The sequence below is a fragment of the Eurosta solidaginis genome, chromosome 4 (assembly GCF_040869045.1).
Source record: "Eurosta solidaginis isolate ZX-2024a chromosome 4, ASM4086904v1, whole genome shotgun sequence".
In the NCBI taxonomy this organism is placed as follows: domain Eukaryota; kingdom Metazoa; phylum Arthropoda; class Insecta; order Diptera; family Tephritidae; genus Eurosta; species Eurosta solidaginis.
The window spans coordinates 22,884,913-22,907,060 of NC_090322.1; the positions used below are offsets into that span (position 1 = coordinate 22,884,913).

At 33.2% G+C, this 22,148-nt stretch overlaps 2 protein-coding genes and 1 long non-coding RNA gene across 12 annotated transcripts in view; 1 reads left to right on the top strand and 2 right to left on the bottom strand.

Moving 5' to 3' along the window:
• The window catches only part of LOC137248434 (zinc finger protein 91-like), a 137,945-nt gene that overhangs the window by 10,204 nt on the left and 105,593 nt on the right, over window positions 1-22,148 (bottom strand). The window lies entirely within an intron of this gene.
• LOC137249313 (uncharacterized) lies at window positions 9,866-12,245 on the top strand. The gene is made up of 3 exons (XR_010952337.1): window positions 9,866-10,201; window positions 10,884-11,985; window positions 12,040-12,245. It is a non-coding gene; the product is annotated as an uncharacterized lncRNA (long non-coding RNA).
• LOC137249307 (zinc finger protein 345-like) lies at window positions 10,638-21,240 on the bottom strand. Of its 10 annotated transcripts, XR_010952328.1 has the most exons (8): window positions 17,102-21,240; window positions 16,744-17,036; window positions 16,417-16,516; window positions 16,107-16,343; window positions 14,890-15,204; window positions 14,539-14,657; window positions 12,209-13,793; window positions 10,638-12,145 (listed from the first exon to the last, which is right to left on the bottom strand). XR_010952328.1 is itself a non-coding variant. In XM_067780652.1 (6 exons), the coding sequence occupies exons 1-6, from the start codon at window positions 17,722-17,724 to the stop codon at window positions 14,594-14,596; spliced, it is 1,632 nt and encodes a 543-aa protein (XP_067636753.1). In that variant the 5' UTR covers window positions 17,725-21,240; the 3' UTR covers window positions 13,807-14,593. The 10 variants fall into 10 exon arrangements, 1 of the variants encoding a protein (XP_067636753.1); XR_010952330.1 differs by having other exon boundaries at window positions 10,638-13,789; XR_010952327.1 differs by having other exon boundaries at window positions 10,638-13,793.

Sequence of the window (22,148 nt, forward strand, 5' to 3'; positions counted from 1 at the left end):
TAAATAAATTAAAAGTAACTTTCTCTTTTGTTTTTGTGTTAGCTGTTTTTCCTATTATATTTGTTGTTATTTGTTCCTGCTTTCTTTGTAGTTATTTTGGTAGCTGCTTGTTTTCTTACACGCTTTTGTGGTGTTATTGCTTAACGTTTGATTGGTTGCTTTCTAGCTTTAATATATTCCGCGTTCAGTATCTCAAAAATATTAACAAGTAACTGAGCATTTGTAAATTTTCTGCTCTTTATTTCAAATCAATCTTTTAGTTAAATTTAGATTTTATTTTTTAATTATTTTAATTTTATACAGGATGTTATTAATAAATCGCACCGCTAATTGTTTGTTCTAATTTTTGCTTTTTAACTACTTTTTGCAATAACACATTTTTGATGATCCAATTTAGGGAATAAATCACGCTAATTTTCTTATGCCTGTTTGGCTGCGTTAATTTCAGCTTGTTGTATAGATGAATCATTTGCCGTTGCCAAATGCTTGGTACGAAAATAAACTGCTACATACTGTGGTATTTAATATATAAATCACTATTTAATAATAAGCACTATTTATTTTTATAAAATATTTTTATTTAACCGCTCCTAAAAATATGTTACAAAACGTTTTTAAATATTTCAACCGAATGAAAATTTTTGAAAGACAATATTTTACAATTGAAAAATAAAAATTAACAAGAACAAAAAAATTCAATTTATTTAAAGTAGGTACATTTAAAGTTGAATATAAATATAACCCTACAATACTCCCCCTTCCGGAGATTTAATGTTAAATAAATTAAAAGTAACTTTCTTTTTTGTTTTTGTGTTAGGTATCTGTATTTTATCAATCATTGCTGGTTTTAAACGATCAATAGGAATAGATTTAATTTCATTGTTTATTTCAATTTTAAAGTTTTTAATATCTTTTTCAATAACTCTATAAGGACTTTCATACGGATGTTGCAAGGAATGTTTGTTTATTACACGTACAAAAACAAAATGACAATCTTTTAAATCTTTTGGAACAAAAATACCACTAGAATTTTGATGATGTTCCAAATTTGATTTAAAATTTTTAAAATGTTCACGCAAACTACTTAAAACATCCGTTGAAGTTATATTCTCTGTAGTTGAAACAAATAATTCACCAGGTAATCTTAAATTTTGTCCATAAACCATTTCAGCCGGTGTTGCTGAAATATCTTCTTTAAAAATCGATCGCAAACCCATAAGTACTATTGGTAACTCTTCATACCAATCTCTGGATCCATTCCTAGGCATTATTGAAGATTTAAGCTGTCTATGAAAACGTTCTATCATTCCATTAGCTTGGGGATGATAAGGAGAAGTTGTTATTTGATGACTTCCAAGAAGTTTCGTTAATTCTGAAAACAAGTTTGAAGTAAATTGAGATCCCTGATCTGTTGTTATTTCTAATGGAACTCCAAAACGTGAAATATATTCTTTAAAAAATTTATTTACAACCGTAGCTGCAGAAATATCTCTTAGTGCGAATGCCTCTGGCCAACGTGTAAATCTATCAATTATAGTTAATATGTAACGATATCCTTTTGAAACAGGTAAGGGTCCAACAATATCTAAGTGAATGTGTTCAAATCTAGATTTTGGAATTGGAATTTTCATAACTGGAGATTTTGTATGACGATGTACTTTCGATTGTTGACAACTTATACATTCTTTAGACCAAGTATTAATATCTTTATTCATTTTAGGCCAAAAATATTTCTTAACTATCAAACGACGTGTAGCTCTACTACCAGGATGTGAAATCCCATGTAACATATCAAATATTATTTTTCTTAAATTGTTTGGAATGAAAGGCCTAGGATTTTCTCCTGACACTTCGCACCATATATTAAAGTTAAGAACAGGAATTTTTATTAGTTTCAAATTTAAAAATGTTTGCTCTGAGGTAAGTTTGCTTAATTCACTGTCTTGTTGTTGTTCACTTTGTAAAATTTTTAAATTAATGTCCGAATTATTAATCCATTCTACTTCAAACGCACGAGATAATGTATCAGCTACAACATTTTCTTGTCCTTTAATATACCTAATGTCATTCGTAAACTGAGCAATGAATTCCATATGTCTAGTCTGTCTTGGACTGCGTTCTGTTTTTGAATTTAAAGCAAATACAAGAGGCTTGTGATCTGTGAAAACTGTAAATTCACGTCCTTCTAGAAGGTAACGAAAATGTTTAATGTTCAAATAAATAGCTAATAGTTCCCTATCAAATGCACTATATTTAATTTCGGATGGAGACAATTTCTTTGAAAAGAATGCAAGTGGTTCTGACTTATTATTAAACGTTTGATGTATGACACCACCTATTGCCGTATTAGATGCATCTACATTTAAAGAAAGTTTTGCATCTTTGTTAAAATGATTTAACAATATCGCAGATGCAAACTTTTCTTTAATGCATTCGAAAGCTTTATTAGATGCATCGTCCCAAATTCAAATCTTGTCTCGCTTCTTATTTGTTCTATTAATTAAATCATAGATAACTGTCGTAAACTCTGCTAATTTTTTTATATATCGATGGTAATAATTAACCATACCAATAAATTTTTGTGCCTGCATAATAGATTTTGGACGATCAAAATGTCGAATGGCTAAAACTTTTTCTTCTGAGGGTCTAATTCCCGTTTCAGAAATATTATGTCCTAAAAAGTCAACATTTGTTACGCCAAAAGTACATTTACTTGGTTTTATATTTAAACCGTACTCCGTTAGGCGCTGAATAGTACGCGAAGATCTTTGAAATGTCATTTTCGCTTGCCACTAAGAGATCATCAATATATGTAAAAACAAAGTCTAAATCATTAACTACTTCATTAATAAATCGTTGAAAAGTTTGCGCGGAGTTTCTAAGCCCGAAAGGCGTAGTGATTGCAGTTTTATAGATATCCTCTTCTGCCATTGGAATTTGGTGATAAGCTCTTACCAAATCTAGCTTCGAAAATACTTTCTTATTTCTGAGATTCTAGTTGAAGTTATGAACATGGGGCAAAGGATAACGATCAGGGACTGTTACAACGTTTAATCTTCTAAAATCTCCACAAGGACGCCAGTCATTTAACTCCTTCTTGGGTACAAGATGCAAAGGAGATGCTACCGCTGAATTAGAAGGCCTACATATCCCTGTCTTTACTAAAAAATCGAATTCAGTTTTAGCTACTTTGAATTTAATAGGGTCTAAACGTCTTGGTTTAGAAAATGGTAAATTTCCTTCAGTGACTAGTCTGTGAACTGTTGTATGTCTAACTGGTTGTGAATAATCTGGTTCAGAAAATAAAGAAGGAAATTCTTTCAATAACTTTGTAAATTTGTTATCAACAGCGAAAACTTTTCGTAGCGAAACATCACAAACACATGAAATTGTGTTAACTGAAAGACTTGTTACCGGATCTACTAAGCATTTGCGTTTAACATCAATTAAGAGACCATATTTACACAGAAAATCAGCACCGATAATTGGTTTAGCTATATCCGCTATTAAAAACGTGAACGGAAATTCGCGACGCAGTCCTAAATTAATATTTAAAAGTTTTTTACCGTATGTCGAAATCGTTGAACCGTTAGCTCCAGTTAAAATAATATCTGATGACTTTTTCGAACTTGAAGATTTTGAAACCGGATGCACTGAAATTTCTGCTCCACTATATATTAAAAAATTAAGTTTGTTTGTTTTATCAAAAATAAATAAGCGACGTGTAAAGGTGTCTAAATGTCCGTTGTTTGTCGCCGTAACAACGGATGACTTTAGTTTGACGAACTATTGTTATTTTTAAAAGCGCATGGTTGTTCGCACTTCAAAGCCTGATTACCAAACTTATAATGATACCTACAGAGCCAATTTGGGTTGTCACGAGACTTTGATCGATATCTAGAAGGACTTCTAAAGCGATTCCTACTAAAAGATCGGGACCTTGAATAATTTTGACTCATCTGATTTTTAATTTCACTGATCTCTAATGATAATTTTTCAAAATTTTTGCAAATAATGTTAGTTGTTTGAACTAAATTTGAAATAATTGTATTTTCGCTTTTAGAATTTGGAAAATTACTAACTGAAGCTATTTCATTTTTATTATAAGCTTCCCAAATATTATCGGCTAATTTAACTAATTCACTTATTTCAGTCGAATTCGAACTAGCAAGGATAATACTTAATTTTTTTGGAAACTTCCTTATCCAAAACTTTTTAAGAATTTCCTTGCTAAAATTGTTTCCAGAGAGTAGCACTAGAGACCGATAAAACTCAGAAGGTTTACAATCTCCCATTTCTGAATCGGATAACATTCGATCTAACTTGGCATTCTTACTTAATGAGTGCCGTTCAATTAAAATTTTCTTTAATGCAGAAAATTTGTCATCTTCAGGAGGATTTTGAATAAAATCAAGAATTGTCATAATTACATCCTGCGTAAGTGCAGTTATGACATATTCATATTTTGTCCCTTCCTGAGTAATGTTCTTTCGACTAAATTGCATTTCAGCATGGATGAACCATGCTTCAGGGCAATTAGTCCAAAATTAGGGAAGTTTTACCGATGTAGTAAAAATTTCGTTATTTTGATTCACATATGGATTTGGTAAATAATTTTGATAATTTTCATTATCCAAATCAATAAGCGAATCGTTTACGGTGATTGATGGTGAATGAAGCATTGTTAATAAAAATAATTACAAAAATTATATTATAGGAAGAAATAAAAATGTCCGGAAAGGAGCGTTTACAAAACCAAAATGTTTAATCTATTTTGATACATATACATATACATATAAAAAATATTAATGCTAGATACAGCTCACCAAATATTTCTCGCAATTGTATATTTTTTACTTATTTCGAAATAATATGTTTGTCCAGAAAATCCAAAATTGCATAACAAATTCTTGAGTTCCTTTTCTACACGTTCTCTGCACTCGCAAGTGAGCTGTTTTTCCTATTATATTTGTTGTTATTTGTTCCTGCTTTCTTTGTAGTTATTTTGGTAGCTGCTTGTTTTCTTACACGCTTTTGTGGTGTTATTGCTTAACGTTTGATTGGTTGCTTTCTAGCTTTAATATATTCCGCATTCAGTATCTCAAAAATATTAACAAGTAACTGAGCATTTGTAAATTTTCTGCTCTTTATTTCAAATTAATCTTTTAGTTAAATTTAGATTTTATTTATTAATTATTTATTTTAATTTTATACAGGATATTATTAATAAATCGCACCGCTAATTGTTTGTTCTAATTTTTGCTTTTTAACTACTTTTTGCAATAACACATTTTTGATGATCCAATTTAGGGAATAAATCACGCTAATTTTCTAATGCCTGTTTGGCTGCGTTCATTTCAGCTTGTTGTATAGATGAATCATTTGCCGTTGCCAAATGCTTGGAACGAAAATAAACTGCTACATACTGTGGTATTTAATATATAAATCACTATTTAATAATAAGCACTATTTATTTTTATAAAATATTTTTATTTAACCGCTCCTAAAAATATGTTACAAAACGTTTTTAAATATTTCAACCGAATGAAAATTTTGAAAGACAATATTTTACAATTGAAAAATAAAAATTAACAAGAACAAAAAAATTCAATTTATTTAAAGTAGGTACATTTAAAGTTGAATATAAATATAACCCTACAATACTCCCCCTTCCGGAGATTTAATGTTAAATAAATTAAAAGTAACTTTCTTTTTTGTTTTTGTGTTAGGTATCTGTATTTTATCAATCATTGCTGGTTTTAAACGATCAATAGGAATAGATTTAATTTCATTGTTTATTTAAATTTTAAAGTTTTTAATATCTTTTTCAATAACTCTATAAGGACCTTCATACGGATGTTGCAAGGAATGTTTGTTTATTACACGTACAAAAACAAAATGACAATCTTTTAAATCTTTTGGAACAAAAATACCACTAGAATTTTGATGATGTTCCAAATTTGATTTAAAATTTTTAAAATGTTCACGCAAACTACTTAAAACATCCGTTGAAGTTATATTCTCTGTAGTTGAAACAAATAATTCACCAGGTAATCTTAAATTTTGTCCATAAACCATTTCAGCCGGTGTTGCTGAAATATCTTCTTTAAAAATCGATCGCAAACCCATAAGTACTATTGGTAACTCTTCATACCAATCTCTGGATCCATTCCTAGCCATTATTGAAGATTTAAGCTGTCTATGAAAACGTTCTATCATTCCATTAGCTTGGGGATGATAAGGAGAAGTTGTTATTTGATGACTTCCAAGAAGTTTCGTTAATTCTGAAAACAAGTTTGAAGTAAATTGAGATCCCTGATCTGTTGTTATTTCTAATGGAACTCCAAAACGTGAAATATATTCTTTAAAAAATTTATTTACAACCGTAACTGCAGAAATATCTCTTAGTGCGAATGCCTCTGGCAACGTGTAAATCTATCAATTATAGTTAATATGTAACGATATCCTTTTGAAACAGGTAAGGGTCCAACAATATCTAAGTGAATGTGTTCAAATCTAGATTTTTGAATTGGAATTTTCATAACTGGAGATTTTGTATGACGATGTACTTTCGATTTTTGACAACTTATACATCCTTTAGACCAAGTATTAATATCTTTATTCATTTTGGGCCAAAAATATTTCTTAACTATCAAACGACGTGTAGCTCTACTACTAGGATGTGAAATCCCATGTAACATATCAAATATTATTTTTCTTAAATTGTTTGGAATGAAAGGCCTAGGATTTTCTCCTGACACTTCGCACCATATATTAAAGTTAAGAACAGGAATTTTTATTAGTTTCAAATTTAAAAATGTTTGCTCTGAGGTAAGTTTGCTTAATTCACTGTCTTGTTGTTGTTCACTTTGTAAAATTTTTAAATTAATGTCCGAATTATTAATCGCTTCTACTTCAAACGCACGAGATAATGTATCAGCTACAACATTTTCTTGTCCTTTAATATACCTAATGTCATTCGTAAACTGAGCAATGAATTCCATATGTCTAGTCTGTCTTGGACTGCGTTCTGTTTTTGAATTTAAAGCAAATACAAGAGGCTTGTGATCTGTGAAAACTGTAAATTCACGTCCTTCTAGAAGGTAACGAAAATGTTTAATGTTCAAATAAATAGCTAATAGTTCCCTATCAAATGCACTATATTTAATTTCGGATGGAGACAATTTCTTTGAAAAGAATGCAAGTGGTTCTGACTTATTATTAAACGTTTGATGTATGACACCACCTATTGCCGTATTGGATGCATCTACATTTAAAGAAAGTTTTGCATCTTTGTTAAAATGATTTAACAATATCGCAGACGCAAACTTTTCTTTAATGCATTCGAAAGCTTTATTATATGTATCGTCCCAAATTAAAATCTTGTCTCGCTTCTTATTTGTTCTATTAATTAAATCATAGATAACTGTCGTAAACTCTGCTAATTTTGGTATATATCGATGGTAATAATTAACCATACCAATAAATTTTTTTGCCTGCTTAATAGATTTTGGACGATCAAAATTTCGAATGGCTAAAACTTTTTCTTCTGAGGGTCTAATTCCCGTTTCAGAAATATTATGTCCTAAAAAGTCAACATTTGTTACGCCAAAAGTACATTTACTTGGTTTTATATTTAAACCGTACTCCGTTAGGCGCTGAAATAGTACGCGAAGATCTTTGAAATGTTGTTCCTCATTTTCGCTTGTCACTAAGAGATCATCAATATATGTAAAAACAAAGTCTAAATCATTAACTACTTCATTAATAAATCGTTGAAAAGTTTGCGCGGAGTTCCTAAGCCCGAAAGGCATTCGTACAAATTCAAACATGCCAAAAGGCGTAGTGATTGCAGTTTTATAGATATCCTCTTCTGCCATTGGAATTTGGTATAAGCTCTTACCAAATCTAATTTTGAAAATATTTTCTTATTTCTTAGATTCATGTTGAAGTCATGAACATGGGGCAAAGGATAACGATCAGGAACTGTTATGACATTTAATCTCCTAAAATCTCCACAAGGACGCCAGTCATTTTACTCCTTCTTGGGTACAAGATGTAAAGGAGATGCTACTGCTGAATTAGAAGGTCTACATATCCCTGTCTTTACTAAAAAATCGAATTCAGTTTTAGCTACTTTGAATTTAATGGGGTCTAAACGTCTTGGTTTAGAAAATGGCAAATTTCCTTCAGTGACTAATCTGTGAACTGTTGTATGTCTAACTGGTTGTGAATAATCTGGTTCAGAAAATAAAGAAGGAAATTCTTTTAGTAACTTTGTAAATTTGTTCTCAACAGCGAAAACTTTTGGTAGCGAAACATTACAAACACATGAAATTGTGTTAACTGAAAGACTTGTTATCGGATCTACTAAGCATTTGCGTTTAACATCAACTAAGAGACCATATTTACACAAAAAATCAGCACCGATAATTGGTTTAGCTATATCCACTATTAAAAACGTGAACGGAAATTCGCGAGGCAGTCCTAAATTAATATTTAAAAGTTTTTTACCGTATGTCGAAATCGTTGAACCGTTAGCTGCAGTTAAAATAATATCTGATGACTTTTTCGAACTTGAAGATTTTGAAACCGGAAGCACTGAAATTTCTGCTCCACTATCTATTAAAAAATTAAGTTTGTTTGTTTTATCAAAAATAAATAAGCGACGTGTAAAGGTGTCTAAATGTCCGTTGTTTGTCGCCGTAACAACGGATAACTTTAGTTTGACGAACTATTATTTTTAAAAGCGCATGGTTGCTCGCACTTCAAAGCCTGATTACCAAACTTATAACGATACCTACAGAGCCAATTTGGGTTGTCACGAGACTTTGATCGATATCTAGAAGGACTTCTAAAACGATTCCTACTAAAAGATCGGGACCTTGAATAATTTTGGCTCATCTGATTTTTAATTTCACTGATCTCTAATGACAATTTTTCAAAATTTTTGCACATCATGTTAGTTGTTTGAACCAAATTTGAAATAATTGCATTTTCGCTTTTAGAATTTGGAAAATTACTAACTGAGGCTATTTCATTTTTATTATAAACTTCCCAAATATTATCGGCTAATTTAACTAATTCACTTATTTCATTCAAATTCGAACTAGTAAGAATAATACTTAAATTTTTGGGCAACTTCCTTATCCAAAGCTTTTTAAGAATTTCTTTGCTAAAATTGTTTCCAGAGAGTAGCACTAGAGACCGATAAAACTCAGAAGGTTTACGATCTCCCATTTCTGAATCGGATAACACTCGACCTAATTTGGCATTCTCACTTAATGAGTGCCGTTCAATTAAAATTTTCTTTAATGCAGAAAATTTGTCATTTTCAGGAGGATTTTGAATAAAATCAAGAATTGTCATAATTACATCCTGTGGAAGTGCAGTTATGACATATTCATATTTTGTCCCTTCCTGAGTAATGTTCTTTCGACTAAATTGCATTTCAGCATGGATGAACCATGCTTCAGGGCAATTAGTCCAAAATTGGGGAAGTTTTACCGATGTAGCAAAAATTTCATTATTTTGATTCAAATATGGATTTGGTAAATCATTTTGATAATTTTCATTATCCAAATCAATAAGTGAATCGTTGACTTGATTTCGTGGTGTAGATGTACGTATATTATTTGATGGTGAATGAAACATTGTTAATAGAAATAACTACACAAATTATATTATAGGAAGAAATAAAAATGTCCGAAAAGGAGCGTTTACAAAACCCAAATTATTAATCTATTTTTATACATATACAGATACATATAAATAATATTAATACTAGATACAGCTCACCAAATATTTGTCGCAATGGTTGATGAATTTAGACAATGTATTGTGCAATGGCTTTATAGTTGATTGATGAAATTGGACAATGTATTGTGCAATGGCTTTAATTGTTTTGTATTTGTAGCTTTTGTTGTTGTTGCTCTTGCAATGTTTGATTGAAAGGCTGATGTTAATGACGCAGCGGTAACGTCTGAAATAATGACAATCCAAAAATACGACGAAGACGACGTCGTGCAGTTGAAAATAAACTAATTTTATAGAAGTGAATCTAGTTTTTGGACCACCACGTCTACGTCAAATACGCGTTAGAGAGGGCTCTTGTGATGTTCACGATATATTTGGTATATATTTTCAACTTGTTTTTCAGATAATTCTTCGAGTAGTGAGGACACTTCACACTAGTTTAAAGGTACGAATTACAAAACTTTTAGCGAGTTAGAGCTGGACGTTGCAAGATGTTACGCACTTTATTTGAAAGTGAATTTAAATAAATCTCTTCGCTGGTCTTTTGTAAATCAATTAAAGTTTGTTCAAGTGCACCACCTTTAACAATTTGTTTAAGAATTTGCTGATAGAAACGTAATAAGTTGGATATAGTAAACAGAATTATGGTATCGTTTTCGGAAGTCAATATGGTTTCCACTCGCATAATATATAACTAGGAAGAGAATAAATCGATTTTTGCTGAACATCAACTGGTGGCGTTATTATTTCATACAGCATACAAGAATTAAAATTTGATTCGTTGTTTTTGAAGGACGGTTTTTATGTTTGGCTGGCTAGATCGCCAATGTAGTATTTAATATAAAATCACTATTTAATAATAAGCACTATTTATTTTTATAAAATATTTTTATTTAACCGCTCCTAAAAATATGTTACAAAACGTTTTTAAATATTTCAACCGAATGAAAATTTTTGAAAGACAATATTTTACAATTGAAAAATAAAAATTAACAAGAACAAAAAAATTCAATTTATTTAAAGTACGTACATTTAAAGTTGAATATAAATATAACCCTACACATACATATAAACTCTTGTATTAGTTGGCTCAATAGACTCTATCACTTAATAAACTGATATTTCAGATTCTCCGCTTTCATTATTGGCAACATAAGACAGTATTGTTTTAGCTACGATTTTTGATCATTCCAATAGAGCTTTTAAAAATACTTCCAACAAATCAGCGTGATCCTTAGTCTTAATTAACGATGAGCGTTTTTCTTATCACTGTAGGTTTTTTAAAAAAGGCCTGGCTGATCGCCAATGTGGTAGTTGATAAATATACCACTATTTAATTGTACAAACACTATTTTATTTTTTAATAAAATATCTTTATTTTAATGACTCCTAAATGTATGTTACAATACGTTTTAAAAATTCATAACCGCATGAAAATTTTTGAAAGAATAATCTCAAAATTGAAATATAAAAAATTAACAAGAACAAAAATTAAATTCATTTAAAGTAGGTACATTTAAAGTTGAATATAAATATAACCCTACACCTGGGCATCCCAACAGACATCTGATTGATGAACCAGCACCGCCTAGGGGCTTAAGGAGTCATCTCCGTAAGCATTTCGAGGAAATACGGCACCTGAGAACCCAGCCGTATGAAGTGAAAAAACACAAGCAGGTCCTTGGTGAACTCCATAAACAGGCGTCTCACCATTATGCCTGGAATTGCCCGGTGAATCCAGTACTTAACGAAAATTATCCAAAACTTGCGGAAGAGGAACGCATACTCCCCAGGGAAACGCGTGTCACTCTTGCTCAACTTCGTTCTGGATACTGTAACAGGTTAAACTCTTACCTATCCAGAAGCAACCCCGACATACAAAATGTATGCCCCGCTTACAATGTGTCCCCACATGACACCAACCATCTCTTCAATTGTAATGTGGAACCAACGCCTCTAACACCCCTTTCCTTATGGTCCACCCCTGTTGAAACGGCAAGTTTCCTTGGACTCCCGTTAGAGGATATTGATGACATTTTGTGATCGGTCGTGGCTATTAGGTGGGGCGAGCATCGCTACAACAACAACATATCTGTCTATTATAATGGAATCAATAGCCGCGGCATTATTTATGGAATTGGAAAGCAACGCATACGAAAATTGCCAGGCGAGAATGGAAAGGCAAATATTGCGAGATTTGTGTAATTCATTTGAGATGAGTGACGAATTGTAAGAAATTGAACTTAAAAGTGGTAAAGTTTAATGACTTATTTTCTTATTTAGGTTCAAAAAAACTTTCGACTTAATAAGGATGCTTTCAAGTATGTGTTAGATACTTTTGCGGGGCAAATACGTCCAAGGACTTCGACATCGACATGTTGTTTTTGACCTGGAAACATATAAAAAACAATCATCATCAAGCCTTCTACGTTTCTTAACAAGTTTTACTTACATTTTTGTTATAAATTAATAAAAAAATAAAAAGAAAATATTTTTCCGCCAACTAATTTGCAACTTAGAAAAACGGAACTACGATCGAAATGCAGAATACAAAAAATCGAACGATTTGAAGTTGGATCGAAAGAGATTGGAACACAGAATACCAAAATTCCCAAATCGAAAAAATTCCAATCCAAGTCGAAATGCAGAATAGGGCTGAACAATTTTTCGGGAACAACATTGGTGAAACATTTTCAGATAGCCGAATGACAGAACAAAGAAGAATTTAGAGCGGGACAATTGACGGCTTACTTCACCTGGTTATTCTACCATGGATTCTAAGCTGTCTAATTTTCACCTTTCTCTTTTCCTTCGTGCTTCCACTTAGACATAACACCCTAGAGGTGGTTCTTTGTCTATGAAAAAATTCGCAATCCTGATTTGTTCCTAATTACCATATATCGAAAGGAAAAAATTATATGGGAAATCTGGTTCTTTAATTAACGATTAGAAGTGCGAAAACTAAGAAAATCTCGTTATATTTAAACTGGGTCTTACTGCTACAATAATAAAAGTTTTGTTGGTTGTCTTCCTTTGATTTCGAATTCAAAACTCATTGATAGCATATTATTAATATAGAAATATAGGATTTATATTACATATGTATATGCAAAATATGCAGTGCAGGGGTTGCCAACGCAATTTATAGCTTCTCCAACCCAATTGTCAACTCACTTACCCGTGACAAATCCTGTTTCTTTAGCAGCCGAGGCTCTGGCGACCCGAAATTCCTCATGGATCTAGGTGGGAGGGCAGTATGGACTTGAATTTTTCATGCGGTCATACTAAATCGTGAACGCATCGCCAATGGTGAACAAAACTAAACGGTTACGAGAATTCGCTACCAATAATATAATTTTCCTGTCCCAATATGTAGTGAGGAACACTTTCAACCGGTTTGCTTTGGTTTTGATATCTTTACAATTTAAGGAACAGGTCAAAATTATTTACTAATTTTTTACTAAATGTAAATAAAGGATTTATAACTTTATATTAAACAGCGAAACGGTAAAATTCAAAATTACATAAGTGCAAAACTGTAACACGCCTTATTTTATATTTTTGTGTGCTACCTGATTAGTTATTCAACACTATTCTTGAATCCATCGTATGTTCGATTTTCGTAGATTCTACGAAAGTCCGTTCACTGAATCCATCGTAAGTTCGAAATTCGTAGAAAGCCTTCACTGAACTCTCTCGAACTGTCAAATCGTAGAGTTTCGTATAAATTTTCTACGACGCGTATCAGCTTGCGGAAAAAAGTGAAATTATCTCAAATTCAGAATAAAAAGGAATATTAAACAAATAAAATGTAAGTATATTATTAAAAGTGATATTTATACTAATTAAATTGCAATATATTGTTATAATAGGTCCAAAATTGTCACAACTCGCCAACAATGTTCCCGCTTACTTGACCTATTGCAGCAGCACCCTGAAATGGTGCTAGGCTTTACAAAGTGCCCAAAGGAGGAGGTTAACAAATTTTGGGAAAACATTGCAAATTGTATTGCGCCACCAACAAAAGATGCAACTACCTGAAAAAAGTAATGGTTTTGTAATATGTATGCATGTATGTATATCGGCAACAGAGCTTTACAGATTTAGAAGAAAGCTTAAAAGAATTAAATTAAAATTAAATTACTAAAATATTTATTTAAATTTTTAAGGGTCTTATAATAATGACAATTATTACAAAAACTATAAAACATGATTACACATTGAAACCTATATTTTTCGTAGAAATCCCTTTTTACGCTACGTTTCTCTTCGTTGGTCATATCTAAGTGTATCAGTTGTGGATATAGCCGCGTTTGGAAAATTAGTAGGGCATCTTTCAAAACTTTGGAAAATGTGGTCTGACACATCGGAGAGTCAAAATCTTCTCCAACTCCGTGCTGATAGCTACCTTCCGCAAAAAAAAAAAAACGTAATACCGATGCTAAGCGTATTATATGAGTCATTGAAGATGACCCACCGAACGGTGTACTTCCTTCATTTATAACACCGAGCACGTAGGTAAATGCAGCCTTGTTTAGGTGGAAAGTTTTTATAAAACACAATTTTTTAAAACCTTCATTAGTTCATTAAAACACGGATCCTTTCACATACATAGCCTCTTCTAATTTCAAGACTCCTCGCAATTTTTAAATCACGCCTTTCTTGCTAACAAAGCTGCAAATGATATGGAATCCATTTTAAGCACTAAACTTTTATTTTAAATGATATAATGCAATTTTAAACTAAAATTTAAGTTGAAATCTTTTATTTACAATCGCTCACCTGACTTCGAATAACCAAAATTTGACATTTTATGTTGGCAGCACTTTTTTCGGTTTCACATGAGTTCAGTGATAGCAAATTCTTCGTATTCGTAGCGGAGGGTTGTATTCGTAGATTTTCTACGATGGATTCAAGAATAGAATAGGGCTGATTATAATGGCATTAAAATGATAACACACAAGTGCCACTAAAATTATATATCAAAATATGTTATTCAAACGGAGCTGTAGAAGAGCAGTTGCTGTAGTTCAAATTAATATAGCATGTTACAGTATTACTTGCCACATTAGTTGCGTATGCAGTCCAAAGGTTACAAGCTGGTTTTACTTAACGACTATTATGTTCACTTACTCCAACGACTTCTTAGCTGATTTAGCAAATTTTAATTGCAATTGAGCCTCTTCATTCAACAGGGCTTTCATATTTCGATCACGTGTCTCTTGATCCTCGTTTTTATGCGTTGCATAGTGTAAACGCATATCTGTACTTGAAGGAAACGCCAATGGGCATAATTTACATCTATAAACATTATCACCTAGGTGTATACGCAAATGCTTCATATGATCATTAGTTTGAGCAAAGGCGCGTTCGCAGTATGTGCATTTGTAAGGTTTTTCGCCGGTATGTGTGCGCATATGACGGCGTTGAGCACTCATGCGAGGAAAGCTGTTTTTGTTTAGAGGCGTAATTAAAGTTTGAAAAGAAATTCTAATTTATATATTACACAATGTAGTATGTGCCGATCCATGTCAAAGCTGCCTAAGTCCACAGATGGCATTTTTTCAGATTTTGTATGAAATATATACTAGTATACTAGTAGACCAAATCTATAGTTTAAAACAAACAAAAATTACCCAAATAATGACAATAATATTAAGAACGCGTATTTAATCCTATCTTTTTTTTTTAAGTAAAAGTTCTACTGTACGTGCAGGCCAAAACTACCTAACAAGCCAACCTAATATAAACGCAAGCAAGCCATTTTCTGTCAAAAATGTCTCATGTACATACAACTTGTATGAGAGCAACCCAAATTTAATTTGCTGCGTAAAAACCTAACTCGATTTCCAATTTTTGTTCTGCGTGACATTTGCATACATGCTTTACATTGTCGCAAGGCAGGCTTATTTGGGTTAGGGCACAAAACGCCGGTTGTTTGCGTGCGCTAAAAAACGCAGTGAGGTTTTATTAGGTTGGCTTGTAAGTCCATTCAAGCGAATCGGATTATGCTCTGCTACTGCATACCGTGACAAATTTGTTGGAACTTCCAAAGTGGGCACATCAACAAGTTCGGATTTTAACAAAAATGTGATACAATTTATCAAAACTAAGTCTATATGGTTTCCATATGATTTTTAAAGTGCTTAGACCCAACTAGATCTTAACTTTTTGTTTGCAAACGCTTTCAATATTGTATTTGGCAATTATCACATATGTAATAGTTATAACAGTTTTCCAACGTATATGTCAAATGCCAGCTCTGAAACAAATAACTTGAGTTGCCCAACATTTTCTTATGATGAACTTAAGCGACTTGTAAATGTATCGACTCATTACAGTTAACTTACCGCATTTCGCAACAATCACACTTATAAGGTTTTACATTATTATGATACCTTTTATGCATAGACAATTGATTTGATTTGCCAAAACTATAGCCACATATATCGCAAACGTGTCGTTTTACTCCTTCATGTATTATTTTATGATTAGCCACGTCGTTCGGACAACTAAACTTCGAGGGACAATAGGGGCATTCGAAAGTCTTGTCGTCACCGTGACGTAAAATATGCTGCCTGAGGTTTCTGTAAATAATGCGTAGCCAAAATGAAAATAAAGAATGTTAAGTGGTTGTGTTTAATATGAATGTAATTATACCCTGCCTGGCTGAATGATTTGCCACACTCGGGACATAAGTGTGGCCGATCGCCTTTATGCGTGCGCTCGTGCGCCTTAAGTGCCGCCAGTTTTTGAAAGCCTGAAAATAAGTTTTATGTATGATGTGACGCTCGAAAAGAAACCCCCAACACGAAAAAATTAATTTTTGTTTTTTTGAGGGTTAATTACAAATTAAAGTTCATTCTAGATATTGTTAAAAACCGAAAATCGATATCTTTATTACTTTTTTAGCCCTACTGGAAAGGGGGCCTTTCCCGTGGACGTCACAAATGCGTATTCGGTAACCATAACAAAAAAAAAACTTACTTTTTCCGCAGATATCGCAGGGATTATTTTGTTGTTTCTCCATAGAATGCTGCAATTTCTTATGCTTCGCTAATTTGAACCGTGTTTTATATGTTTCATCGCACTCGTCACATGGATACTGTTTTATTGATTTCTGTTGTTGGGAAGGATGCCGTAATTTTACATGCTTCGCCAGCTTCGTCCTCGTGCCGCACAATTCATCGCACAGATGACAAGAAAGCTGTTTGAGTGGTATATTTGTGGTTTCGATAGAATGATATTTCTTTGTATGTAAGTTTTGTCTTTGTGCGCCCCTAATATACATGGATAGATAATGAAATGTGGGTTTGATATATTTTCTCTAAAAATCGGTACTTACTTTAGTTTTACTGTTTCTTCCTCTGATTCTACCATCAACACTTTGTTTTTTGCAGAGATTATTGCTGACAATGCTTCACTATCACTATAATCAGTATTGTGTTCATCAACATATATCTCATTTTTAACAAATGCGCTTAAGTTATTTGACTCATCTTTGCCATATTCAATAACTACGTCGATATTTTGAAGCGGATCAGCAGCGCTGGATGATGGCAATTCTGGTAAAGCGCTTGCAATTCCAACTCCCTTTATAGCTCCTTGAGATGTTTCCTCTTCCATAATTGACATTTTTTCATATTTAGCCCTTTCTACGATCAATGCGCGCATTTGTTGATCGGATTGGATGCACATACGTTGGAACCGATTTACGCTTAATAACTGTTGTACGCATTTAGAACAAATTTTCTGTGGCAGCTCGTCATTTAGTTGCACTTCAATTTGCGGTATTGTGTTGGACAACAGCTCAGCCAATCGGAGAGTACCGCATTCTTCAATCCTATCAAATAAGGATTGCCAGTTTTGATCCGCCTTTGTGTTGGTTTCGAAGTGGGACACTTCAACCACTTTCTGCATACATGTCCGACACAGGCAATCAAAAGATCGTACACTTGTTATAGCCATTTTATATGTGTTATTTTCATAGATTATTATTTCTTAAATGCCAGTCAATTATATACATATAAACACATCAAACCCCTAATTTGGGATTTTCCATGGATATTAATAAAATTGGGGACTTTCAGCGAAAACAATCTTTGTTGATACGTACCAGTGTTGCCAGAACGTTTTCAGAGAAAGGCTAGATGGACAAAAAATAAAAGCTAAATAAAAAATTTATTTTTAAAGCCTGGGGCCATGGTACATGCTTATGTGTCGAAGCTATAAGCGCTTTCAGTTGAAACCGCCGCTTAGGTAATTGTCGACCTGATTGATAGTGTTGTATAGTGTTGCATATTCAAAAATAGGGCACCTTTGTAAACGAGCGAATGAAATGAACATACGAATGTGCAGATAAACAAAAATTGTTCATCGGAGATCAACTACTACCAACTTGCTTCAATTTACGTCTTTTGTTATGAATGGTTTTTAGATTGCAAACAAACCGATGTAATTTACACCGACTTTAGTAAAGCATTTGACTCTGTTAATCACGAGCTCCCTACAAGAATACTGACTATCATATGACTATCATCTGATTGTCAGCAATGTCAACCTAACGATCAGCGTCTCATACAAACTTTCTATCACAAACTTAAGGGGACTTGCGCAAATGTGATGTAAACAACTGTGTACGTGTGAGTTTGTGTCTCCTTCTTATACACCAACATGGCCTACTGATTAAGTATATAGCCGTACTGCTCACTCTCATTCATTTTCCTGGATCAGTGCTGACACTCTAACTATCAAAAAGTGTCATAAATGATAGTTTACTGTAGATATCAGGTTTGACTGTTATACTATCATAAATGACCATTGATATATTCCGCCAAAAATGAAACAATGATTTTTGCTTTTTATTTACTTTATTTCATTACGTTTTTAATTTTGTACGTGATAAAAGCATACGTGTTTCTTATTTGTTTAAAATAAATAGTTTTATAAGAATTCGAGTTCAGAATGTTCAATTTAAATTCAGAAAATAACAAAACAACAGAAGAGCGCTTTCCTCATGCGGAAACACATTTAAAAATGAATCACCACTAACCACTATTATTTTTCGCGTATCAATTTTTTGAGTGCGCCCCATACATTCCGCCAGCTTTTGGTATTTTTTAATATTATTTTCGAATTTTTTTTCTTTTAGCATGGAGCTTTGAAATGCTCTCTTTTTAATTTTTTAAACTTATTTTTTATATGGTTTTCGTCGGTTGAAAATGGTGGAATTTAAAAAATAACAAAACAACCGTGATAATCATTTGATTGTCATATGACAGTCAGTAGTGACAACATGATTAAATCGGATAATCTGTTCTCGCATACATAAAATTCCGTTGAGAATTATGTATCTGTCTCACATGCATTATGGTATCTGCTGTATGTTCTTTTGTTCTGTACCAGGTGTCCGAAGCCTTCCCAGTTTCAGTCCTTTTTCATGATTATAGGCTGTCGTTGGGAACATGCGGACATGCGTGAGCGAACAAAGGAACATACATAAATTTGAGTATCAATGTTTACGTCATCGCAGGATCAGCATTGTCAATTACAAGTGTGAGTGTTTAGTAAAACTATCAGCGTTTCTTGTAGGGAATTTGCCATCTCTAGAGAATCGTAGAGTATTACTTGGCGTTATGTTCATTCACAAGCTCATCATTGGCGTGATTGACTCCCCTGACCTAATCAGTCAACTAAATTTTGCGGTTCCTGCTAGGGCGTCCAGACATTTCGTGCCTTTTCATTTACCTCTATGCCGGCAAAATTTTGCTAGAAACAGTCCCCTACGTCATTGGTGCTCGCGGTACAATGATTTGTATAACTGCATTGGCTTTGAATGTTCGTTTGCTGCTTTACATACTGCTATACTCTTATGCATGGTTCAACTATATACAGGTTGGCTCATCTGTAAAGCAACAAAATATGTCTGTTCAAATTGTCAAAATCTGTGTATTGGTGTTGGTGCGAATGGTATGGAATGGAAACATAAAACTTAGCAGTTTTTGTATGTGTAAGTAAAATGTTGCCAATGGGTTGGTTTCATTTTGAGTTTGCCATCTACTTTTGACAATCCCTTCGACCATTCAATGACATAAATAAAATCAGCTGATGAGATGAGCCAACCTGTACATAATTGAACCATGACTCTTATGTTTAGCCTGATATTTTAATTTTATTTTTTCTTATACAATGCGATGTCAAATGCTTATAACATACAAATTTTCCTAGCGGCGATTTTTTTTCATAAGTCGCTTTTTATTCTTGCATGTATTATGTGTTCCAAATATGAGCCAAATCGGGTCACAAACACGATTTTTGTGAATATCTCGATCCATGCGCCACCAAGCGGCGATTTTTTTTTCATAAGTCGCTTTTTAATCTTGCATGTATTATGTGTTCCAAATATGAGCCAAATCGGACCACAAATCAAAAACGATCAAAAAAGTTAGTACTGATTTTTTGCTATTTTCAAAATTTAAATCGAATTTTCTCAAAAACGGCTCAGTAGAAAAAGCCTAAGTTTTGGATTCTGACTTAATTTGGTCCATAAAATAAGAATCCACGAGAAAATCGGTTGTGCTTTGACCCTTCAATTAAACTTGCTTCAGGCACACCGTGGGCCCCGGTTACCATAAAAATTTACTCAGACCGATCCAACACCGGTTTCGCATCAAAATTAAATACGTGTGAAGCATTACAACACCAACACGAAATTTTAATCAATTTTTTGCAAATATGTTTTGACAGAAATAAATTTTTTAATTTTTGCTTTCAAATTCCTAAATCGTACGTACGAATTTTTTGATTTCTCCTCGGTAATTTTTAATAAAAATTAGGAAGTCTTGTACTACTGCACCACCTACTAAATTTTATGCATTTTATTTACCAGAAGGAAAAAAATTGTGTAATTGTTTACTTTAGCTCACAACTGCTAAAACCCGACCAAAAATATCGGGAGGTGTCAAAAGACGCGGTTTGATCCCAGGACCACGAATCCGAGAGAGGAAATTCAAAATTTTATTTCGTTTCGGAGATGATCACTTCTGTATTTTAGGCGACTTTAATTTGCCTAACATTGTATGGTCATGTGTCAACAATAGTTCAAATCTTATTCCTACGAATGTTTCCAGTACCTCTGAGGTGTATCTTATTGATAATTTCCTAAATTTCAATCTATCCCAGATAAATAGCTTCTCCAATCAGTTATCTAGAATGTTAGATCTTGTCTTCATCAGTGATAATATTAACTGCATGGTGGCTGAATGTCTGGATCCACTATCTAGCTCTGGTATTCACGACATACCGCTTACGCTTGCCATAGAGTTTTACATTTTCGACAGCATCACTGCCAATAATGAAGCTCTGTGAAGTTGGCACCTACTTGGGCGAATAATTAAAAAAACCATATCTCATTCGTTTGTCCAACGTTTGTCCATGTTTGTCCAGGAGAAATTTTCGTTTGTCCACCTTTTGTTAAAAAGTTATTTCAAAAAAAAAAAAAACAAATCGTGTGTGAAGTTGGCACCTCCATTTGCGTGTATTTAAAAAAACGAAATGCCATTCGTTTGTCCACGTTTGTCCAGGAATATTTTTCGTTTGTCCACCTTTTGTTAAAAAGTTATTTCAACAAGTAAGGAAGGCTAAGTTCGGGTGTAACCGAACATTACATACTCAGTTGAGAGCTATGGAGACAAAATAAGGAAAATCACCATGTAGGAAAATGAACCTAGGGTAACCCTGGAATGTGGTTGTATGACATGTGTATCAAATGGAAGGTATTAAAGAGTATTTTAAGAGAGAGTAGGCCATAGTTCTATGGATGGACGCCATTTAGGGATATCGCCATAAAGGTGGACCAGGGCTGACTCTAGAATGTGTTTGTACGACATGGGTATCAAATGAAAGGTGATAATGAGTATTTTAAAAGGGAATGGGCTTTAGTTCTATAGGTGAACGCCTTTTCGAGAAATCCCCATAAAGGTGGACCAGGGGTGACTCTAGAATATGTTTTTACGATATGGGTATCAAATGAAAGCTGTTAATGAGTATTTTGAAAAGGAGTGATCCTTAGTTCCCTAGGTGGACGCCGTTTCGAGATATCGCCATAAAGGTGGACCAGGGGTGTCTCTAGTTGTACGATATGGGAATCAAATGAAAGGTGTTACTGAGCGTTTTAAGAGGGAGTGGGCATTAGGTCTATAGGTGGACGCCTTTTCGAAATGTCGCCATTAGGGTGGGCCAGGGGTGACTCTAGAATGTGTTTGTACGATATGGGTATCAAACGAAAGGTGTTACTGAGCATTTTAAGAGGGAGTGGGCATTAGGTCCATAGGTGGACGCCTTTTCAAGATATCGCCATTAGGGTGGGCCAGGGGTGACTCTGGAATGTGTTT

Excerpts from the sequence above, each read along its gene's own strand:
- LOC137249307 (XM_067780652.1), bottom strand. The coding sequence starts at position 17,724 with ATGGCTATAACAAGTGTACGATCTTTTGATTGCCTGTGTCGGACATGT. Across the intron at positions 17,037-17,101 it reads GAAGAAACAGTAAAACTAAA|GGGCGCACAAAGACAAAACT; the intron begins GTAAGTACCGAT and ends CATGTATATTAG. Across the intron at positions 16,517-16,743 it reads CTGCGATATCTGCGGAAAAA|GCTTTCAAAAACTGGCGGCA; the intron begins GTAAGTTTTTTT and ends ACTTATTTTCAG.